The 24,157-nt window shown below is 35.4% G+C and overlaps 1 protein-coding gene across 5 annotated transcripts; it reads left to right on the top strand.

The window, feature by feature from the left end:
* The first annotated feature begins 79 nt into the window (after positions 1–79).
* Positions 80–22,662, top strand: LOC120078051 (RHOMBOID-like protein 10, chloroplastic). Of its 5 annotated transcripts, none has more exons than XM_039032241.1 (10): positions 80–301; positions 6,816–7,069; positions 7,203–7,257; positions 7,352–7,432; positions 7,523–7,619; positions 7,697–7,764; positions 8,286–8,384; positions 8,635–8,676; positions 10,100–10,148; positions 22,256–22,662. In XM_039032241.1, exons 1-10 carry the CDS (start codon positions 131–133, stop codon positions 22,327–22,329), a joined length of 990 nt encoding a protein of 329 aa, XP_038888169.1. In that variant the 5' UTR covers positions 80–130; the 3' UTR covers positions 22,330–22,662. The 5 variants fall into 5 exon arrangements, 4 of the variants coding, with proteins under 4 accessions (XP_038888169.1, XP_038888170.1, XP_038888168.1 ...); XR_005481902.1 differs by lacking the exon at positions 10,100–10,148 and adding an exon at positions 19,316–20,243 and having other exon boundaries at positions 81–301; positions 22,256–22,392; XM_039032242.1 differs by lacking the exons at positions 10,100–10,148; positions 22,256–22,662 and adding an exon at positions 18,808–19,308.
* The last annotated feature ends 1,495 nt before the right edge of the window (positions 22,663–24,157 follow it).

Below are 24,157 nucleotides of genomic sequence, written 5' to 3'. Positions count from 1 at the left end.
TCATTTGACATTTTAGACAAAAAACTTGGGCCATCCGTACAAATTTCCCAAATAATAGTTTGCCATTTAATAAATTTGAAGAAATAGATAGAGACAAGCCGACAGTATACAGTTAGCAGCATAGTGAAGAATGGTGGGAAGTTCCGGTGCCGGACCATTGGGCTTTCCCTTGTTCCTTGAACCCACTCCCGCCGCCGTTGATCTCTTCGCAACTGCCACTTCTCTCCGTCTCACTCACTTTCTCCGCCGCCGTATTACCCATCACATTCGCTTCGCCTTCAATCTCCATTCGTTCGATAAGGTTTTCTCTTTCTCTCTACTTACCATTTTCAGTTTCGATATCCAGAAAATTCCCTTTACCTCAGTTTTGATGACTCGAATTTTGATCTTCTGCTATTCAATTTCGAAATCATTTCCAGATTCGACTTTTGTATGGGTTTGAACTGTAGTACTGTTGACTGTTGAGAGAGGCGCATTAAATTTCTTGAGTTTTGTCTCTCTGTTTGGTGATCTTGTATATTTGTTACTTACGGCTAGCTGCGATGCGTAGGCCAATGCTCTGCATGAATGTTGATAGGAAGTTTGGAGGGTTAATGTAATTTTGTTAGATGATATAATATTAAATTTACCTCATCCATCGTCAGTTTAAGTTTTTGGGTCAATCGATAATTTAAGGTTTTGTATTTTTCAAGAGGCTTGTAACTTTGGAAGATTTGCTGCAATGGTTCTCTTATTATTAATATTTTGTTTGAATACAAAAGTTTGTATTAGTTGTAACCTTCTAACCCCATCTGAGTCCTCTTGACGCCTTCAATTGTTGTTTCTATTCGTTGATTCAAAGTAAAGCGACTGACGGGCTTAAAAACGTTCCACCAAAGGACTTTAGTTTTACCACCTTTTGAAAACCACATAGAACCTTATGAAGAGAGATGTTTGAGTGAAGGAAGTGATCGTCATCTTTTGTAGCGAAGTTAGGGTGAAAAGAGATGTTAGAGGACCTGTAAGCCTCTTCTAGATTAAAGGAGGCGTAAGTTTATAGGCTACAAGTTAGAGCCTTTGCCTCAAGGTGAGCCTAAAAGCTTAGCCTCGCCTTTTAAACAATTGGGTGCAATTTGGGGAGGATGTTGGGAATATTCTATTTATTAATCCAGAAGTTTTGTGAAAGGTTGAGATTTTAGCCACCAGTATCTATGGAAAGCATCTCATTTAGTACATTTAATATAGGAAAAAAAATACCCTTTTGGTTCTTGAGTTTTCAAGAATAGGTGCGTTTAGTCCCCAATGTTTCATATTGGCCATTTTGATCTTGAGTTTTCAAGTATAGGTTTAAAACTTAAAAGGTCCCTGAATTAATAAACCAATTAAAATTAAACATAAAATTGAGTAAATAGATGATGTGGCAAAATGAGTTGGAAAAATAGATACTTTTTTTTTTTAATATTTACCTATATTCTCTTGTTCTCTCTCATCCCAACAGATGTAGAAGATTACTAGGCATTGAGGTGGGAAGATGAAAGAAGTGGAGAAAGGGAAGAGGAAAGAGGAATTTGGGGGCTTAGTGGGGATTTTTGAAAGGGTACAAAGCGTGATGGATAGGGAAACTAATTTTGTTTTGTTTTGTTTTGTTTTTTTTTTTTTTTTAATAAAAACAATGACTTTCATTGAGAACAAAATGAAAGAATACAAGGGCATACAAAAAAACAAGTCTACAAAAAGTAACCCCTAAAAGAAAGGGTTTCTAGCTAAGTAAGATGTGGCCTAGAGAATAATTACAAAAAAGCTTCGAGACCGAAGGCCAAAGCGATATATGGAACCTAACTAAGGACCAAATCTCAATAGGGTCCTTATACATACCTTTAAACATCCTATTGTTTCTCTCCTCCCAAATATCTCACAACACCACACACACCCCAGCAAACCACAACAAGTGGCCTTTCTCTCTGAAAGGTGGATGGAGGAGGAACTTCTCGATCATTGCACGAATATCCCTTTGGCTAGCTATCTGAACGTCAAACTCTTGCATGAAGCAAATCCACATAGTTCTCGCAAATTGACAACTCCAAAGAAGGTGATTCATGTTTTCCTCCGCCTTCCAACAAGGAATACAACAAAAAAGACCCACTAGCGGGGCCATCTTCCTAGCAAACCTATCCAAAGTATTTACACGACCAAGCAAGACCTGCTAGTAGAGGTGATCATTAAAACCGTTAAAATCGAACCAAATGCTAAACCGAACCGAAACCGAATTAACGTGGTTTAGTTCGGTTTGATATATTTTCAAACCGGATTATTGCGATTCGGTTCGGTTTCAAATCTGAAAACCGATTTGAAACCAAACCGAACCACCTTTTTAAAAAACAATATATATATAATTTAGAAAATATGAAAAACATAAAAAATTAAAAAAAACTGTGAAACCGAACCAAACCGAACCGCTTATAATTTAGAAAATATGAAAAGCATAAAAAATTAAAAAAAAAAAAAACCGTGAAACTGAACCGAGCATTTCGGTTTCATAAAATATACTTTTAAAGTTTGTGGTTCGGTTCAGTTTGGGAACCGTGCACACCCCTACCTGTCAGGTAAATAACTTGGTTTTCCTTGGTAAAGATGAGGATACGCAAGACAAAGAGGGCTATCTACGAAGAGGGAGATGTTGGTGGTTTGTTAGTGAGAGCGAGGATCGGGGATTCGATGGTGGCATTGCTGTTTGCCGAAGAGGGAGACATCGGTGGAATTGAAGCCATTGAAGACAAAATTGAGGATGGAAATGGAGTGGAAAAGAAGGGGGAAAAAGAGGAGGAGACTTGGGATTTTGAGTACGACCATTGGAGAGGAAAATGAGAAACAAGAAGATAGTAATAAGTTGTGGAGCTAGTACAATTTTTTATTTGTAATATAATATAATATAATTAAGATAAAAATGCTCCAGTAATAATCAATACATTTATATTCTATTTCCTGTTTCGTTATTACAGACTTGCAGTTGATCAGACAAGTTGTGGAGCTCTTGAAGCAATTTTTGTAATGCATAAGTACTGCAATTTCTTTTTTTTTTTTTTTAAAAAAGAAGATTTAGGGATATTGAAGGAGATATTGGACTGCCCGACATTTTTTGTTGTTTTTAATTCTTCCTTTTTCATATCTCCATATTATTCTCCATAAACCCAGAAAGGAGGAGAGAGAACCAGAGAAGAGAAGGGAGGGGGATGAGAGAGAATGAGAGAGGGAGAAAAAAGGAGAAAAGGAGGAGAGAGGTGGCAAATATTTAGAAAATATATACTTTTTCCAAGTCATCTTGCCACATCATTTATTTACTCAAAATTCATGTTTAATTTTAATTGATTTATTAGTCGAGGGACCTTTTAAACCTATTGTTGAAAACTTAGTGACTAAAATGACCAATTTGAAACAATAGGGACTCAATGAACCTACTCTTGAAAACTCGTGGACCAGAAGGGAATTTTTCTAGTGTAGCCTAAATGAGAGTTTTATTCAAATGATTGAAATCTAATGAATACAAGAGAGGGGTTCTCTATTTATAGAGAATGAAGTGTGGGATAGGGTAACTAATTCTAAACTTACTAAATTATCCCAATTCCTATTACATCATATTCTATCCCTCCCAAAAGAAACTCGTCCTCGAGTTTAAAAAAAAATTTGAATGAAAATATTGGGCGAGTCATTGTTGCAAAAATACTTCTTTCGATGTTGCAAAACACTTTCATAGAAAATTGCCGTTTAAGATCATGAACATGGCAAAGCTTCCAAATTAGTGACACCTCCAAAGATGTTGAAAATTGACATAGAGGAACCTGGAAATTAATATCCTCTTCCTTGAAAAATACAAAGCTAAATTGATAAACTAGGTAGCCCAATATCCTCGGGTCACTTCTTTAAAATAGATGGGTTGGGCTTGATCGATGAAGAAAAAACCTTTGTTTGCAAATCTTCCATCGTCGTCTTCCTTGCTTTTTTCTATAACAAGTCTGGCTTTCCTTCATTTACACAATGAATCAATCGCAAATGATACATTTTTCTTAATTTTCTCCATATCTTTCATTCAAAATTGGTTGCACAAGCCTTGATTTCGAAATGGTTTTATTGACTTCATTTCTACAGAAAATTTCATCTTCGTTCTCAACATCTTCATCTTTGATTTTCAAATTTTCGATTGATTGTTCTTCCTCATCCGATTCAAACCATGCAACCTCGATGTCAGCTCCTTCAATTTTTTCATCTTCGCCTAATATGGCCTTCACACTTGTGTTCCATATCTCAACTTGTTTGCTTTCAATTCTTTCATACACAAGTCTTGAATCTCTTGGCCTTTCTTTTTTGTTTGTTTCTAGTATATTTTCACACCTTGTTTGATTGAATTCTTGATCTTTTTGAGTGCTTAAATGTAGTTCTGGAAGGATTCTTGGAAAATCTTGAAGATTATAATTATGCCTTTCTTGAATTTCATAGTAATAACTCTCTCCTTCACTTGACGAATTAGAATTTTGCAACATGTACCCCTTGGTTTTCTTGAGATGGAAATCTTGATCGATACAAATTTCTCGAAGTTGGAATCTTGCTCGGTTTATGTTCTTGATATGGATCTTCAAAAATCTTGGTCTTTCCTAGGTTTCTTGTAGGTTCAAATCTTTCAATAGGGTTCGATTGTTTGGTTTCTCCTAGTTCCCGCCTGAATCTTGTGATTCTTGAATTCGAATACCACCTTTGTTCTGTCGGTCAATGTGTCTAATGGTAGCGCAAGTGCACACGTCAAATTATAATATAGTAAAACGGTCAAGAGACCGAGTATCGTCCTTTGAGGAATTGGTTTGACTTTTAGCTATTGAGAGATTCTTCTAATTTTATTTAGGGGACCGGATTGTGATGAGAATTAATCTAATCTAATCTAATCCTAAAAAGCAAGAAAAGATAAAATTGTAGTGAAATTAGACAAAGACACGTTCTAGGGTATGATTTCGTTAAACGGATTAAACAAATTAATTACTTTGACCTTAGATTGATTCATGCAAATTATAGATCTAGGAGTCTTTTATCCAGGTATCCTCTCTCGAGCTCAACCCTTTCTAATGACTAACCATCGATCTGAATCTCTTCTATCACTTGACTAGTCACAACATTAAGTTCCTCCGTCAACAATCTCTATTAATCTCCTATCACTCTTGTGCATACTCGATTAATAGTTTAACCTGCTAGATCCAACTCAACACCTTCTCTCTCGAGATAGACATTAAGTAAAGAACATTCAATTAGTGATCAGTTAATCAAAAGCTTAAGAACAAACATGCTAAAATAATTATGCATAAATTCAATCCAAGAAATAACCAAATAAGTTTTAACAATCCATAAAACTAAATCAACACCTTAGAAACACAAATCAGTCACTCATGGTTACAACACAAACATAGACCATTCATGAGGTTTCCAAATACGAAGGACAGAAAATAAAAGAGGGAAGAAATTGCAAGCCGTGTTCTTGATTCTCGTCCTCGAATCCAGAATCGCAACCCAACGAACTCTTTAAATCTTTGATTCTTTGAAGCTTCGAGATGTTGCCTCTGTCCAGAATTACACTCCCCATGGAGGTCTCACCGAAATATTGCTTTACGCTCTCAAGATAGCCCTAAAAGTGCCTCTCTTGGCCTCCCCGAATCAAATCGGCCATAAACTGCTTATATAGGCAGCAATCACAATGTTGCAACGCTCCAGGGTATGTTGCAACTCTGACGGTAATTAAGTGCATTCTAGTCGTATGCAACGTTGTGATGCTGCCTTGTTTCCATGAGCTCTTTGCCTTGCAGCGTCATGGGGCAGCGTTGCAACGCTTGTTCAACACTGCGCTGCCTCCGATTTCCGAATTTTCTTTCCTTTTTCTCCATTGATCAATGCCTATGGTCAAAATTTGACCTTCTTGGGGGTATTTTGGTCATTAATCTTCCAAAATTGCATGTTCTCATCCAATTCCTCGATTTCCTACAATCAAACAATAAAAGCATCAAAGATCTCAAATTATGCATAAAACTAAATAAATTCTAAACCCAGAAAACGCACTTTTTAGATGCGTTTTAGTGTCCTTGATAGTCTTCCACGACTTGGATGTTCAATCGCAGCAAGGCTTGGGCCACTTGGGCCAACATGGAATGGATTTCTCCAATTTCCCCCTTTCATCTCAAAGACTGATTTCTCAACAGAAGACAAATGGGCTTCCACGACCTTAGTTGATGAGGATGCTTCCGCGTCCACGATGTTTCGAGATCCAAAAGGAATGCGCGTTGGATTGGCACTCTGATACCATTGGATGTAGCCTAAATGAGAGTTTTATTCAAATGATTCAAATCTAATGAATACAAGAGAGAGGTTCTCTATTTATAGAGAATGAAGTGTGGGATAGGATAACTAATTCTAAACTTACTAAATTACCCCAATTCCTATTACATCATTTTCCCATTAATTTATCATATTGCTTTGCATCACACAAGATTATGACATTGCTATAGTCTTAGTTTTTGGTGAACATAGATTTCTGACATAAATCTTTCTCACTTTTTGTGCATATAAAAGGCCTTATTTGAGTTCTATTTGGATTAAAAAGTCTCTACAAAATTATTCAATGTGTATTGAGTATTTCAAATTGCTTCTGTGATAATCTCAACACAGTTTCTTCGGTTTCTATTATCTTTTAATTGGTGAATCTTGGTTCTGTACTTCCTAACTCCATTTCTTTGATGCTGATTGAAGCATAGTAGTACTTCGTAATTAATAATTTCTTTTATTGTCATGCTCTATTTCTTTTCCAGCAGAAACTTGCTCCTGTCATTGAATTCTCTTCTAAAGTGAAGAATGCATGGTGTTCAAGTGCTCTTCATTTTCCAGGATTAAATTTTCTTGAAGTTATTTTATCATCCACACATGCTGCTTGTTTATATTTCTTTGGTGGTGGGGAAACTGGGAGTAGCTTAAAAAATGAGCGGATATCTCACTGGAAAACATCAAATAGAAATCCACAAAATGATCAAAGATGGACCAATATTCTTCTTGCTGTTAATATTTTGTGAGTTTTACAGTTAGCTGTTTTCTCTTTGATATCGTTCCTACGATTATGTTATCTGATGTACATCTTTTCTTTTATTCTTCTAATTCCTGCTTATCTTATCTGTTAAACATGTGCTGTGTAATTTCTACAGAGCTTATCTAGCTCAAGTAGCATCAGAAGGAAAGTTACTCCTATGGGGAGCTAAGGTGATCCTCAGTTACTACAGATATCATGTTTGGTATATAATTTTGTAACTGTGTATGTTGGACGTTTACTGCATGATTCACTTATAATTTGCAGATAAATGGTCTAATTGATCAAGGACAATTATGGAGGTTGGTCACGTCTTCTTTTTTGCATGCAAATATTGGGCACTTGATGGTATATGGTTCTAATATTTTGTGGCACATGCTACATTGTTTTTGTCTTCTTTAATGACTTGAAATAAACAATTGAAAGTTTTTGTCCCAGGTTAATTGTTATTCTTTAAATTCTGTTGGTCCCGCGGTGGAGAAAGTATCTGGTACTTGGAGATTTCTTGCAGTGTACTTTGCCTCGGCAATTGCAAGTACAACTCGTAATCTCAATAAAATAGCCATGATATTATTAAATACCATTTTGACTCGATCATTTCAAGAAAATCAGGTTCATCCATGAGTTATTGGTTCTGCAAGGCACCTTCTGTTGGTGCATCAGGAGCAATCTTTGGACTGGTATGACTCCCTTTTCATTTGCATACTTGATTTTTGGCAACATGCATGGCAGAGAAAACTAAAAAACAAAAAAGAAAAAAAGAAACGGAAAGTAGCCATTGATATTTACCTTATAGTGGGACAAAAAAACCTTAACAAGGAAGTAGGTATCAGGATGTTGGGTTTTTTTTCTATTTTTTTGTCATTCCAGTGCTTCATTTAACGGTCTTCTATAAATTTCACTTCCGCTACTTCTCTAAAGATTTATTTGAACTTGAGAAACTGCAAACTTTATTCTGCTGTGAAGATTTTGATTAATTGCATATTTTAGCTCCATAACTAACTCAAGCCTGTGCCTGGGGTAAGAAGCTTATTCATCAGAAAGAAGGGGAAAAAAAAAAAAAAGGAAAACTTGTCATAAGAAGGCTACATATTGTTGACATGGAAGAAAAAAGCTATACTTGTTACGTTTAAGCTATTTTGATGAATGGTTGGCATTTTCTTTGTTCCCAAGTATTTTAATTGTTAGACTTCTGATTCAGGTTGGATCCTTTGCTGTATTTGTTGCAAGACATAGGAAACTGGTCGGTAGAGGCAAAGAAGATCTTCGGCACATCGCTCAAATAATAATCTTAAATATGGTGTGTTTTCTAATTTCCTTTTCTTTTGTCAGATTGGTAAGAAAAGTGGATATAAATTATCACATGATCTCTCAGACTTCCGGTGTGCCTGATAAATTTACTTCAACCATAGGAATCGGTTGGCATTCACTTACAAACACTTAGAATTGCATCTGTAATTACTATTCTGTAACGTTTAATCTATTGGTTGCCATTTAATTTTTTGTATCTGTTAATAGGAGAATAATATCAATGATCATTTGGTTTGCAGGCTATCGGGATAATGTCCAGAGGCATCGATAACTGGGGACATGTAAGTTTGAGGATAGACAATATTTATTTATTTATTTCTCCCTTGAAGAACACTTGAACTTCAGTTAGTGATGAAATTATACTCTTATAGTTTTTTTCTTCTTTTTTTCAATGGAAATAACCACTTTCATTGAGAAAAAATGAAAGAATACGGGGGCAGAAAACAGTCCACAAAAGAATGGACCACCCTCTACAAGAAGGGACTCCAACTTTGCAAAATAACTCCAATAGAGTAGTTACAAAAAGTCTTCGAAACCGAAGCCCATAAAGATACATGAAAATAGATGAGAGACCAAATCTCACTAGGGTCTTTCTCCACCCCTCTAAAGACCCTACTATTACGCTCGCCCCCACAGCCCCCATAGAATAGACCCTACCATTTACTTTTATAGTTTGTGAATAGATGAAAACTTTTTTTTTTGTTGCTGCTCAATTAGAAGATATCTGGTTGTCATGAAGTTTTCTTGATATTGTTGATCCTTTAGTAAAATGCTTCAGCATCTCGTGCAAAACCTAAGTCTGGCAATGTTCAATAATTGGAGGTGAGAAGCTTTAGACCTCATTTATTTTATTGCTTAGTTTGGTTTGGCTTCGGTCAGTCATACCTGGCCACCTGGGTGTAGGAATTATCCTTTCTTTTTCCATTTGACTGAGTGGGAATGTGAGGACCAAGGGATGTTCGTGTTTTTTCTGGAATGCTTGTTTCTTTCTTTTTTATTTTACGTATGTATACTGTTAAGGTCGAATTCACTGTATTTTTCTAGATTTTGGGGGTTCTCAAGGTTTTCATTCTTATGCAAGTTTTGTTTTAAATATGAACAAAATCTGGTGTAGACTACTTGAAGAATTCTCGAACTCAATATTATTCAAATTGAATTCAGAATTTCAAACACAAGCTGCATCATCCTTTAAATAGGATGAGCCCCACAAAGCTGTTGAACAAAACAGCCTAACAAACCAAACTTACTAACCAACAAGCTTAATGATAAAAAAAAAGGGGCCAGATCACAGATTATACAAAAGAAAAACCCTTCAAAACCCCTATATTCAAAATCTAAAGAATAGTTTGATGATAGTTATGGTGAAAATGTGTGAGAAAGTCTGCGTGAAGTTGAAATTTGATAGTCATTAACCAAACACAATGATTGAGTGGCTTGTGGCTGAAGAACTCATTGGTATAACTTATAACGGAACCTTTTCCCCCCCTATTTTTTTAGGGGAGCATGGGTTGCTAAAAAGTTGGGATGAGGGATGTTAAGAAAGTGTGATTGTATGAATCAAGCCATGTGAAGCTAACCCAGGGCACATGATCATCTAGGTAGATGACTCAACTATAAGCTGCCATACCAAGAAGGCATATAAGTTTGTCCATAAACCTAGCCTAACCTCTATTTTACTTTATTTCTTGATGCTTCAACATCCAGCACTGTAAGCAGGAAGGACTAGAGCTTCACAGAGGGTTCATCGAGCTAGGTTAGTAGATTCTTTCCCACGTTCATCTTTATCATTAGGTGCTCCACCTATAAGCCATATAGATTAATATCCTTCCGACATTCTAACCAAGGATTACAATGTTTTCTCTTAGCGCAACTGGACAATTGATAAACCAACAAAATTTCTATTCGGTTTGAAAGCTTGTTGGTGTAGTAGATTTTTATTGAGTGGTTGGGTCAGGTTTCAAAGAATTAGTTGACATTACTATTATTATTACTGTAGTTTTGGTAGACAGAATTTTTCTTATTCCTACGCTATACAAAGGTAGAACCCTAAATTTAAAGAGGGGTAGAAATCATAAAAGGCAATAATTCAACGGTAAAATGAGGAGAAAGATTAAAAGAATTAAATATGCACAAAAGGAAATTATAAAAAAGGAAAAACTAGTAATTACAAAAAATAAATATTCCTATTTTCAATACTCCCCCTCAAGCTGGGTTGTAGATGTTAATTAAATCCATCATGGTCTTTAATGCATCAAAGATGTTCTTGAATAAAGCCTTGGTAAGTATGTCTGCAATCTGCATCTTGGTGGTATGTAGGAGAGATGCTTTTGTTTTCAAATTTTTCTTTGATAAAATGTCGATCAATATCTACATTTTTATACGGTCATGATGGACAGGGATTTTAGCAATACTTATTGCTATTTGGTTATCACAGTAGACCTTCATTGGTTCTTCAGATATGATTCTTAATTTTGATAAGATGCTTTTAAGCCATACTCCTTCACCTATTCCTTGAGCAAGAGCCCTCAATCCTTCTCCAAGTGTTCCTTTTAAGTATATGAGAATCCTATAAACAGCTTGTATATTTTCTTCAGTAGGATTGTTCATAAATTGACTCACAAAACTTACTACGAAACAAATATCAGGTATAGTGTGAATTAAGTAAATCAACTTCTCAATGAGTCTTTGATATTGTTCCTTATTAACAAATGTGTTTTCTTTTCCTACGGTGTAGTTAGGATCAATAGGAGTATTAGAGGGCTTACACTCGAGCATACCTGTCTCTTTTAGGAGGTCAATGACATATTTTCTTTGAGAGACACACAAAACTTTCTTTGAGTGAGCCACTTCCATCCCTAGAAAGTATTTGAGGTTGCCCAATTTTTTTACTTCAAATTCTATAGCCAAGAGTAACTTTATGTTCCTTATTTCTTCGTCATAATCTCCTATGAGAATAATGCACATAGACAATAATAATTACAATTTTTCTTCTGGATGAATGTTTTATGAATAGTGTGTGATCAGATTAACATTGCAAGTATCCTTTGTCTTTCACAACTTTTGAAAATTTGTCAAACCAGGCTCGGGGATTGTTTTAGACCATAAAGGGATTTTTTGAGTTTGCACACTTTATTAGTGGTTTTTGTTGATTTCATACCAGTAGGCATATCCCTGTAGATTTCTTCTAAGTCACCATTAAGAAAGAGATTTTTTATGTCTAATTGGTGTAGAACCCGATCATTATTCATTGCTAAAGAGAAAAGAACACGAATAGTATTTAATTTTGCTACCGGAGCAAAGGTTTCTTGATAATCAATACCGTAGGATTGAGTGAATCTTTTTGCAACCAGTCTTGTTTTGAGTTTGTCTATATCTCCACTTGCTTTGCATTTGACAGTGAAGATCCATTTGCATCCTACTGTTTTCTTTCCTAAGGGTAGGTTTGTTATTTCTCACGTGTTATTTCTTTCCAAGGCATTTATTTCTTCCAGAATAGCTTTCTTCCAATTAGTATCCTTAAAGGGCCCCATAAACATTATTCGGGATTTGTATGTTGGTTAGATTAGATGTGAATGCTTTGAACTCGAGAGAGATATTTGTAAAAGAGGTATTTTTGAATGGGATGTTTGGTACAAGTTCTTATCCCTTTTCGTTGAGCGATGTGGATCAATGTCTTTTGTTTGAATTTGCATTTCGGAGTTGGGAACAAAATTCTCTTATATTTCGGTTGTTTTTTGGCCAGGAATTGGTTCAGGTTTGGAAGTGGTTTGTTTTCCTTCTAGTATAGACTATTGGTTTTTTTTTTTTTTTTTTTTTTTTCATTCATCCATCAAGGCTTTGGGACATTGAAAATTAAAGGGTCTAACAAAGTATATGCGTCTGTCAAGATTGTGCTAGTGCTTCCTTCAGTTTCAGTGAGGAAGGGTGTTTCAGTGTCATTTCCTTGTTAGAAGTAGGGTTGGTTTTCAACGAAAGATACATTTATGGAGATATAGGACTTCTTTGAAGAAGGTGAATAACATTTGTATTCTTTTTGACTTGGGGCATAACCAATAAAGATACATTTGATTGCCTTAGGATCTAGTTTACTTCTATTGGGCTGATGGTCTTGAACAAATGCAGTACATCCAAAAATTCTTAAGGGAATTTTAGAGAATAATCTTGTACGTGGATAGTGCTCCTGAAGTTTTTGTAAAGGACTTTTGAAACCTAGAATTCGTGATGTCATTCTATTAATGAGGTAGGTTGCAGTTAGAAAAACTTCTCCCTAAAAATGATTGGGGTGTTAGAGGAAATCATTAAAGCTCTAGAAACTTGTAGGAGGTGTCTAATTTTCCTTTTAGCAATCCCATTTTATTGAGGAAAATCTGGATAAGTACTTAAGTGAACAATACCCTTTTTCTTTAAAAAATTTCCTAAAGACGTATTAAAGTAATCTCTAGCTTTATCAGTTTGAAGAATTTGAATTTTAGTAACGAAGAGATTAAGAATCATGACATACAAACTTTGAAATATGACAATAACTTCAGTTTTTTCTTTAATTAAAAATACCCAAGTGAGTCTAGTATGATCTTCAATAAAGGAAACAAGCCATTTAGCTCCTGTTATGCTTTTAACCCTACTAGCCCCCCACACATCGCTATGGATCATAGAAAAAGGATGAGAGGGTTTGTAGTTACTTACAAGGTATTAGCCAATTCACACGACTCAAATTGAAAAACCTGAGAATATTTACTCAAAAGGTTTGGGAAAAACCATTTCAAATACATAAAATTGGGATGGCCTAAACGCTTATGCCATAACATTATTCTACCATCATAATTATCTTTAGAAATAACAAGAAAAGTAGATTTGTCAACACCCAACTCCTTAACTTGAGACTTGGGAACATTCAGGATGTAGAGACCCGAGGATTCTTTAGCATTGCCAATCGTCTTCCCCAAATTCAAATCCTGAAAGATACAACTATGTGAGTGAAAAATTGCTCTGTAATTTTTAATACGAGTGAGTTTAGTTATGGATAAGAGATTGCATTGAAGGTTTGGAACATGCAGAACATTTTCTAGGATAAGGTCTTTAGAGGCAAAAACATTGCCAGTTCCCACTATTTTATAGTAAGCTCCATCGGCAATTCTCACATTAGGTTGGTCAGTACAAGGTGAGTAATTAGTTAGAAGAGACACGTCATCTGTCGTGTGATCTGTGGCTCCAGAATCAACAATCCATGTACTAAAATTTGTAAATGCATTAAGGGCATAAACAGAATTACCTGATTGAGCAACAAATGCTGCACTTGCTTTGGATGAATTTTGTGTAATCTTGGGTTGTCCAAATAGTTTTAGGAGGAGATCCAATTGTTCTTTAGTAAAAATATTATTTTCTGAAGCTACATTACCTTATGATGATGTACCTGCTTGGTATGCCTTTCCTCGTCTATCACTAGTGCCTTTGTTTGACTTCCAATTTGGAGGCTTGCCATGAATATCCCAGCATACATCTTTGGTATGCCTTGGCCTTTTACAATGCTCACACCATGGCCTTGGCTTTTGTGGTCAATTTTCATTTCCATTGTAATTCTGATTTCGATTATAATGGGTATCATGGAAACTTATATTTGGAGTGCATACCTCATTACCAAGAGTTCGAACAAGTAAGGTAGATCCTTCTGGTTTCAAGTTTGCAATCACTCCGAACGTTAACTTCTTTTTGCTTTCTTCTCTTCTTACTTCTGCAAAAACTTCTCTAATATTAGGTAGAGGTTTAATTGCTAGGATTCAGCCATGTACCTCATCTAATTCTTTATTGAGATCGAGGAGGAATTTGAACACCCGTTTCTTCTAAACAATTTGTTTGTATGTAGTTGCATCTTTAGTGCACTCCCACTTATGACTTTCAAAAGTATCGAGTTGTTGCCATAGACGAGAAAGTTGGGTGAAGTATTGAGTAACTTGCATATCACCTTGCCTTAGCTCGTGAAGTTTTCCTTCTAATTCAAAGGATTCTGAAGTATTTTCTTGATCGAAGTAAGTTTCACAAGCTGCTTAGAAGAATAAAAATCCTTCACCAGTTTCAGTTGTCATGAAATTGATTAACCATGACATGACCATATTGTTTTTGGCTTTCCACACCTTGTATTGTTTATCATCTTTATCTGGGATAGAAGTTTTACTATGTAATCTTTCTTTCCTTTTCCACAACAAACATCATAAAGACTGTGACCGGAGAGATAATTCTTCCCAATTAATTTGTGATTTGTGATTGGAAGTAAGGTTCCCTCTGGATTGTTGTGAGTGGAAGATGCCATTGATGAAGAGGCTTTGTTTTCTGTAGTTTAAGCTAGGAAAGAATAGATTGCAAATTAAAATTTGGGCCTGACCCAATTGCCCAAACAAGTTTAAAATTTGCAAGTAATCTGAGAAACTGACCCAATTAAAAGGAGCTTGCCACTGACGGATGTGACCCACAGAATATAGCATACAAGCTTGGATGAGAGATACGTCTGCAACACACAAACTGCATGAGGTGGTCTCAGAAATTCCAGAAAATATGCAACCCACGATGAGAGAAAAATCTCAAAAAATTCTTCCTCTTCATCAGAAAAAAAAAAAAAAAAAACCTTAGATCAGCAACGATTTTCCTGTTTTTTATTTTATCTTCTTCTTCCTTTTTGCCTATGACCAATAGGAAGAAGTTTGTCTTTAGTCAATCTAAAGATGCAATACTTGGGACATTGGTTTTCTAGTAGTAACTTCAACCAATTAGTTTGACTACACCCAAGACCCTCTCAGTGACATTCTTGGGGTAAGGCCAATTCACCATTGGTCGTATTTCATCTCCATCAGCTCCAAAGCTATAAAGTCATGTCCTTTGGTTTGTAAAATGCAAACGTAAAATATTTTCAAGATAAACTGCTCAAGATGATAGAGATTTATGTTGTTGACCTGCTGTAAGGCCCCCCTATTTATCACACTTATGTGAGAAGGGGCGAGAAAGGAATTTCCCATGAGTAGAGTTGGCAGTGAACGTCGAGTCTGTTATTCTGGGATATGGGGACCAAGGCTGAAGGGTTTAAGAGAGAGTTTGCGGCATCAGAGTAAGGTGTGGAATATTTTGCTGAAGATTGAAGAAGGCAACAGCCAACGCTCTAGAATTTGCTGGGGAATTTGTTAGGACTCTTCCACCTGCACACAGAAAAACCCAACAAAACACCCAAATCCTTAAAAACAGGGCAATAACTTCTCTGACTTACATATGTATGATTCTGGAAATAACAACACAAGTTTAACAAGAAGGAAATAATAAGAACATTCAAAAGATAACAAGCCAACCCAACACTTTCGAGAGAGCTGGGAAATTCTCTCCAAGAAGACTACCATCTTCTACTAAAATCTCCACACCCAAACAGTAAAGAAAAACTCTACTTAAACCTTTAGATGTCCAGCCTCCTCCAGCCATACTTGTCGTCCCCTCCCTTTTCGCATTGCATAACAACCTTCCCCTCCCATTAATGGTTTGTCCCCTTGGGAGAAACTCTTTGTCCTTTCACTCATATGTGTAAGTGTGAATAATTGGTGGCCTAACAGAATTATCTTTGTTTGTTTTCTTGTTCGTTTTTCATCTTTCTTTCACCGTTCTTGAAGCTTAAGTCTTGAGTTAGAAATATTATTACAGTATATCAATCAAGGAGTATATTTCCCTTGTTTTTTTATTTTTATTTTCTTGCATTGTTTGGATATTTCCCGAGTGCATGAACCTTTGGAAACCTAGCACATGCTTGTCAAGTCCACATGGCATAAAGCTCCATCTTACTATAGGTGTTTTGGAAGTGCTTCTTCTAAAGTACTTTCATCGTAGGAACTTTAATGAGAGGCTAATAATTAATCGTATTGGGGAAACATGCGGAACAATAGTGAGAAGTTTTGTTGTTTGATATGCGACGGAGAAAGTTGGAGGTGTCGATTTTCAAAGGGACGTAGAGGATGATCCCCATGGATGGCTCCACCGTGTAGCGAGACATTTTGAAGTTAATCGTATGTCTGAGAAAGATAAATTGGAGGTGGCGTTTCTCTGTTTGGAAGGGGTAGCCCTTGAATGGCATCAATAGGAAGACGTGCATACACCCATAGCGAGCTGGGCTGCGTTTCGGGAGCAACTACTGTTGGGATTCTTGCCAGTGAAGGAGGAGGATCGATGAGCACAATTATTAAACCTAAAACAAGAGGTAATTGTTTGTGAGTATCGAAGTCGGTTAGAACAACTGTCCAATTAATTGAAAGATTTTCTAGGCTCAGTTTTGGAGTGCAAGTTTGTAAGTGGGCCGACTGAAGACATTCAAGTTGAAATGAGAATGTTTCATTTGGTGGGCTTGAGAGAAAAAATGACGACGACCCAGTTGATCGAGTATAGTGAGACGACCTGAATAAAAAGGTGGGGAGTGTCAGTACCCAATACTAGTGTAAAGACCAGTTCCAGCCCATCGGCCTAGAAAACAGCTAGCCCATCCAATCAGTCGGGTCAATCAGGTTAGACTCCTCAGGCCGACCTCTTTGTCATAATTAGCCCGAATCATAACATAGTGGCCACCTCAAGCCAGTCCTCGAGAACTATAACCCTAAAAGACACGAACGTGAAACCCTTTATGTAGGGACTTACCGACAGCTCTCAGACATTGAAATAAAGAGTAGACAAGAGAAGGGACTGTGCTTCCAATGCGATGAGTAATATAGTTCGGGGCATTGCTGCAAGGAGAAAGAGTTGAACCTAATGATGCACTTGGATGAGGAAATGAAAGAAGTGGAGGACAACGCGGCTGGCACGGAATCAGGGGAAGCCGAAGAAGTAGCGGCAACATTGTAAACACTTGATATGGAGGAGTAAGAGATAAGACAAAGTGGGATTATCCCTCAACTCCATTGTGGGCTTGGATTTTCCTAAAACGGTGAAGGTTATGGGATTGGTGGGGGACAAAATGGTGGTGGTCTTAATCAAGTGGAGCATCACATAATTTTATCAATGAGGAGTTGGTGAAAGCCCTTAATATGCCTCAATCTCCCACTTGAAGCTATGGAATACTATTAGGCACTTGAAAATTCGTCCGAGCTACAGGCATGCGTAAAGTTGTCGTTCTTACCCTACTTGAATTAAATGTTATTAATGATTTATTTCCTTTGCACTTAGGCAATGCTGATGTTATCTTGGGAGTTCAATGGTTAATGACCTTAAGGCGCGTTGAATATAACTAGCGAACATTAGAGATGGACTATCAAGTGGGAGAGTGGAAACTAACATTGAAGGGTAATCGTAGCTTGATTAAGACCCAACTTATTCCAATTTTGTCAATACTTTTCACAAGCGCAACTAAAAACTATCGACAAAATTGGAGTAAGGAAGTCGGGTACATGGTACACGATTTCCTTCAGCTCCAATTTGCTCCATGTCATCTGCCATGAGGTAGCCATCACCACATGACTCGTGGATGCAGTCCACGAGTAAGGTGAAACTCATGTACCCCATACCCGAGTTTTCTTTTTTCTTTTTTCTTTTCTTTTTTCTTATTTTAATTTACATTTAAATTTAAATATAAATGTTGCCTAAGAAATGAAGTTCAAATTTTTCTTGTCTATAAAACAAAATACAATAAAAATACATCTAATAAATGATTTAGTTTGACACGTAGTAGGAAAAAAGATTAATTAAATTATATTTTAATAAAAATACATCTAATGTCAAAACTATCAATTAGAAATCTTCAGAAACTCATATGCCACACGATGGTCGTCTTATTTGACGTTGGCCACGATGAGGTACAAGAACCTCGAAAAGTATTGTTGATGCTGAATTACATCATCAATGTCTCATTGGGTGACAACAAACGAAAATTCATCAGGTGTATAATACTCGTGTTGCTGACTAGAGCTAAACTCTTAGTAAGTGTCTAGGAGAAGCTAGAACCAGATCATTAGCTATGTGAGGTTTTGGGTCAATGTGCTTTAGAATAGTGTCGACCTCCAGTTGTTGGCGTCTACAACGAACATGTCTCTTATTAGTGTCGGCAACAATAAGTCTACGTGTATGTTGAACAATATCTTCTACACTTACAATACACCGGTCACACTTCGAGGTTCTTGTACCTCGTAGTGGCTAGCGTTAGAGAAGACGACCATCGTGCGACACATGAAATTCCTATTAATTTGTAATAGATAATTTTGACTTTAGATGTATTTTTATTTAAATATAATTTGATTAATCTTTTTTCCTATTATTTGTCAAACTACATAATCATTTCTTAGATGTAATTTTATTATTCATTTTTATTTAGATGTATTTTGTTTTACAAACATAAACCAAAAAGTTAAACTTCATTTCTTAGGCAACATTTAAATTTAAATTAAAAGAGGAAAAGTCGTGTACAGGTACACGAGTTTCATCTTACTCGTGGACATGTGGTGATAGCTGCATCGTGGCAAATGACATGGAGCAAATGAGTTGAAGGAAATCGTGGACCCTGTTCCTTACCCCAATAATGTCAATACTCTCCGGCTGCACCATAGATAAGACATTTGTTTTTTTAACATGATTTTCAGAAAAATGTTTTCCACCACCCACTTTTTTCATGTTTTTTTTTTTTAAAAAAAAGTACATGATTTTTGGAATTATCTAGTGATGTGTCACTATTCTTTTTTACATCCATTTGTAGATCTTCTTAGGTGTTAAATAACATTCTTTTTTGTATTAGACTTGAGTGTTCTACCCATCTTTTCCTTTCATCCAATGTTGACCCTTCACAAATTAAATTAGTAATTTTCCAATCTATTTGTGTAAACATCTCTGAAGGTACCAATTCATTTTCATTTTGTGCATTTGAATCTCCAAATAATTCATCAGTTTCTGCCTCAATATCACTGTCCCCTCTATTTTCAGGTTCAAGAATGACTAAATCTTCAGGACGCACAAACATATTGAACCAACTTGTTTACAACCGTCCAAAATTAAGAAAATGTGACTTCATTAAATTTTTATCACACTAGTTTACTTAATAGCCTAATATTAATCCAAATCCAAAAAAATAAAGTCCAAACAACCCAATCCAACATCAGTCCAAATACCAAAAAAAAAAAAAAAAAAGAAAAGGTCCACATAAACCCTAAACCCAATCCAACGTCAGTTCAAATACAAGAAAAAAGGTCCAAATAACACTCCAAACTAATGCCGTATGGCAGTCCATTTTTTCTTTTGAAGTTAAACATTCCAAAATCAAACCATAAATCAGTCAAAATTTAAAAAAAAGGTCCAAGTAAATGGTTCAAAATCAAACCACAGATAACACATCCATACACAACATTATAGATCTACACACAATATCATTTAATGTTAAAAAAAATCTAAAATAAGAAATCCAAACAATAGTCCAAAAACGAACTAGATCACACCAAACAACAGCCCATTAACCCATAATTCAATGCGCACAAAAGCTAACTAGATCCAAACTAATCTACAAAAATATGGAAAATTTTATAAAAAATCTAGATCACAGCAAATAACACCCTAGATCTATTGATCTATTCATCCATACACAAAAAACATTATAGATCTACACCCATAATATCACATAATGTTAAAAAAAAACCCTTAAGCAGCAACGGACGGCAGCGGGTAGTTGGCGGTATATGGCAACGAGTGGCAGCGGTGGCTGGGGAAGAAAGTTGAGAGCAAAGAGGGTTTGGAGCGGGTGAATAGCAGATTTGGAGGGGGGCAATTTTTGGGGACCACGAACTCGTGGACCCGGCGGCCATATCTGACGAAAATTGTGGACCCGGTTCATGATTTAACTTAACTAGACGTGAGCGCGGTACATGTCGGGTCCATGATTACTGACCTTATTTTGTCAATATTTTCTCCTCCGTCCTATTTTTATCATTGTTTATTAAAATAACATTATTTAAAAAAAGAAATCGCCAATTAAGGTTAGTTGAACTTTTTAGGTAGTGGCCTTTACTTTTTTGCTGCTCATTAGATGATCAACGAAAAATTTTCATCAAATGATAAAGATGAAGCTTTCCTTCTCTTTTTCCTATTTTCCTTCGTTTTTTTGTTTGGTTGTCAAAGTAAACATGGACAATAGACAGAGTGAGAGGGTGGGGAAATTAAGGAATGAGCAGCAGTAATTGAGAGAAAGTTGTAGTCTTGAAACGATTGAAGACAATAGTTGGATGACTTGGGTGAAGAATTCAATGCCAAAATATCAACATTTTATTTCCTCTTGTTGAATAGTGAATAATCTTAATATAAAAATTGAGTTATACTTTTTGCTGAAGGACATAAAATATCAACATACTTTTTCTTAGTCCAAGTACGGGGTGGAGATTTCAACCTCCAATCTCACACATTTGTTTTAGAGTGACTTCCTACTTGTTTTAATTTTTTTTTATATAATTGAAAATATGTTGCTATACATGCAATGTAGTTTTTTACATATTATTTTTGTACTTTCTTCTTCAATTGAGGGTAAGAGATGCTATAATAGGCAGGTGTGTATGCGTGCATGTGCAGCTTAATGAAAAGTCTCGGTATCTTTTTTTTTTTTTTTTTTTTTTTTTTTTTTTTTTTAATTAAATTAAAAAAAAAAAACATAACTTAGAAAGGAGTATAATCGTGCAGGAAAGAATTGCATTTGAAGTACCTGCAATTTTCCTCGTTATTTGTTGACTTGATCTCTCCTCTGATTTGTTTGGGATGAATACTTCTTCCAAGAGAAATTTCAATTTCTTTCTTTAACTTGGTTCAAGATAGAGGTGGTAATAAAATCAAAACTTGAGAGGATATTTGCATAGGAATGTTGCCCTTTTTCAAGCTCTCCAAAAGTCTTGAGATCTGTATTTTTGCTTGAATGTTGCATCATAAAATCAAAGGAGAAAGTGTAAAATCCACTTTTATGTACTGTTAGCTTGTTATAATTGTATCTTCTAACTTTCAATCTGAGCATTTGTCTTCCTAAGCTTATGAAGTTGTCACTGTTCAACTTCGTTAGGAAAAATACGCAACCCACTTCTGAATTATACAGATTGTTACAAATTATACCTTTGAATTAAAGAGGTAATATCAAAACTTTAAAATAGTTGCAATATTAGTATCAAACTTCTACTGCAAACGAACCGCTGATTTGAATTTTAATTGCAATGAAATAAGTTCATGTGGATAGTTGCTCAAACTAGGGGGGCCGTTTGGGATGCAAGATTGGTTATTATAGTCAATGCTTTAATCTATAGGTTATAATAGTCTATGTTTGGCTTGTGGACTATTTTAATCTAGGTAGGAAATAGTAAACACTGTAACAAAGAGGGACGATGAGGATTGATAGAAAATAGTGAACATTCTAACAATGAGGGATTTCAAATAGTACTAGTGTTAATTGGAGGTTATGAATAATGGTAAGCACTACTATAATAGCCCACCCCATTAACTTTTAAGTCGGGGGCCCAAATAGTCCCTAGGGTGTGTTTGGCCCAAGGAGTTGTGAACTTCCACTCCTTGTTTGGTTCAAGGAGTTGGTTGGTCCCACTACTAAAAAAACACTAATTATATATCTTATCAACTCCTTTTATTGTGAGTCTCAGGAGTTCACAACTCCCTAGACTTCATAACTCTTCACTCTTCACTCCTCACCATTTCACTCTTTACCTCCAAGTGTTCAAGTCTGCAATTATAAGAGTGGATTTGACCAATCATTTCTAAATTTAACTCATCCCGTGAAATGTGATTTATAGATAGAAATATTTTCTGCATTTTAAGCATTAAACTTTGGAAAGATTCTTATATGTGTAGTGTGATTCTGGTGCTGATTTTCTTCCATTGATATGTCAGCTTGGAGGATTTCTAGGTGGGGCTGCAATCTCGTGGCTTCTTGGACCTGCTTGGAAGGAGGAACCTTCGTTTGAAAATGGCCAAAGAACGTTTACAGATAGGGCTCCAATTTTTTTCCTCATCAGTGGAAGGAAAAGAACCTAGATGAGACGATTTTCAGTATCCCAACACTTGAATTTGTTGCATCTTTTAGAACATTGCCTTCTCACAAAGCTTTTTCACCAATATAGATGGAAAAATTGTTAAAAGCATTAACTGGCTACGAATGTGAAAGTGAGGATAGTTGAGTAGTAATTGAAAAAAATAATTGTGAATATTTGTATAAATTAAATTCAAATCAAAATATTAGCTTTGCAACGCTATTTTTCTATAAATATTGAGGAAAGGTGACATGATTGACCTCTGAACTATTGATTTGTTGAAGATTAACGTTAATCTTTATTTGTCCCTAAAGATTGTAAAATGGTTGTGAATGGTTCTTAAACCCATTGGACCTTTACTTGACCTAATGAAATGTTGATCAAGCTATTAATGGGGCTACTTGTATATAGCAAAACTTAAAATTAATTACAAATATAACAAAATTTACCTCTAATTCACATAAAATGTCCAAAAACTCCATTGAAGGTTAAAAAAATATGTTGGAGGTACAAAATTTTCTAATTTAGTGGTAAGACACTATTACTGTTTATCAAATCAGTAGACATCGATAGACTCTATCATATTAGTGATAGATAGTGATAGATGTCTATCACTGATTTTATTTTTATTAAGAATAAATAGTAATAGAAGTCTATCATTAATATATACTTATTTAATACATTATTTGTTTCAGATTTGTATTTAGTGATAAACTTATTGTTTGTCTCTACATGTAACCACTTTGAAAATTTGAGACCAAAGAGACAACAAAAACCTATAGTATATTGACAAACATTGATAGAAGTATATAGAAGTATCAACGATATTGTAATGCCTCACATTTCCAAAGAAATCAATTTCAGTCAATTGAAATTTAATTTTGGAATTCATCTTGGTTAAGTAATAGGTAAAGTTGGATTAGACTTTGACAGAAGTAAACAGAAGTATGTCACTTATAGAATTATACCTATATGATTGATAGACCATTTTCTTGATAGATTTAGATAGATTCTATATGACTGCTTCATGTATGATAGACTTTATAGACGTATATAAAAAATCTTTCACTAATTCTTTATTCTTTATTATTTTTATTTTTGTATTTCAACTCTGTCAGCCATTATCATTGGTTAAGTGCCAAATAAAAGTCTATCAACAATAGAAGTGATAAAATGAAGTATGTTAGTGACAGACTTCCATCACTATTTATCTGTGGTAGATTTCTATCACTCATTCCATCACTCTATATCAATGATAGATAGTGATAGAAGTCTACCATGATTATATTTCTTTCATCGATAAACCGTGGTAAAAGTCTATCACTGTTATGTTTATTTGATACTATATTTGTTAGAGGTTTGTGTTTAGTGACAAACTAAAAGTTTGTCTTTGCATGTAGTCACCTTACTAACTTGAGACCAAAGAGACAACCAAAGCCTACAATATATTGATAGACTCGAATAGAAGTATCACTACAAAAAAACATTTCTTGACGTTTTCGCAATGTCAAGTGTCACTATACTTGACATTTTTTTTTAAAAAATCAAGATATCCAGCATCAAGAATATGAGTGTTTTTTTACAAGAAAAAAGGTCAAGATATACTTTACTTGATATGTTAAAAATGTCAAGAATATGAACGTTCTTGACAAGAGCAAAGTGTCAAGTGTATAAATTCTTGACAGTTTCTACTTGTCAAATACACATGCACACGCGCACGTGCACGCATGCGTACACGCACATGCACACACATGGACATGGG

Source organism: Benincasa hispida, chromosome 5, assembly GCF_009727055.1.
Source record: "Benincasa hispida cultivar B227 chromosome 5, ASM972705v1, whole genome shotgun sequence".
NCBI classification, from domain to species: Eukaryota; Viridiplantae; Streptophyta; class Magnoliopsida; order Cucurbitales; family Cucurbitaceae; genus Benincasa; species Benincasa hispida.
Note: the sequence above shows the minus strand (reverse complement) of the source record. Positions and strands in the feature narration are given on the sequence as shown.

Bases quoted from the DNA above. Each gene is read 5' to 3' on its own strand.
- LOC120078051 (XM_039032239.1), top strand. From the start codon at position 131: ATGGTGGGAAGTTCCGGTGCCGGACCATTGGGCTTTCCCTTGTTCCTT. The intron at 7,433-7,522 runs GTATATGGTTCT...TTTTTGTCCCAG, and splicing joins CAAATATTGGGCACTTGATG to GTTAATTGTTATTCTTTAAA. The intron at 8,677-22,255 runs GTAAGTTTGAGG...TTGATATGTCAG, and splicing joins GCATCGATAACTGGGGACAT to CTTGGAGGATTTCTAGGTGG.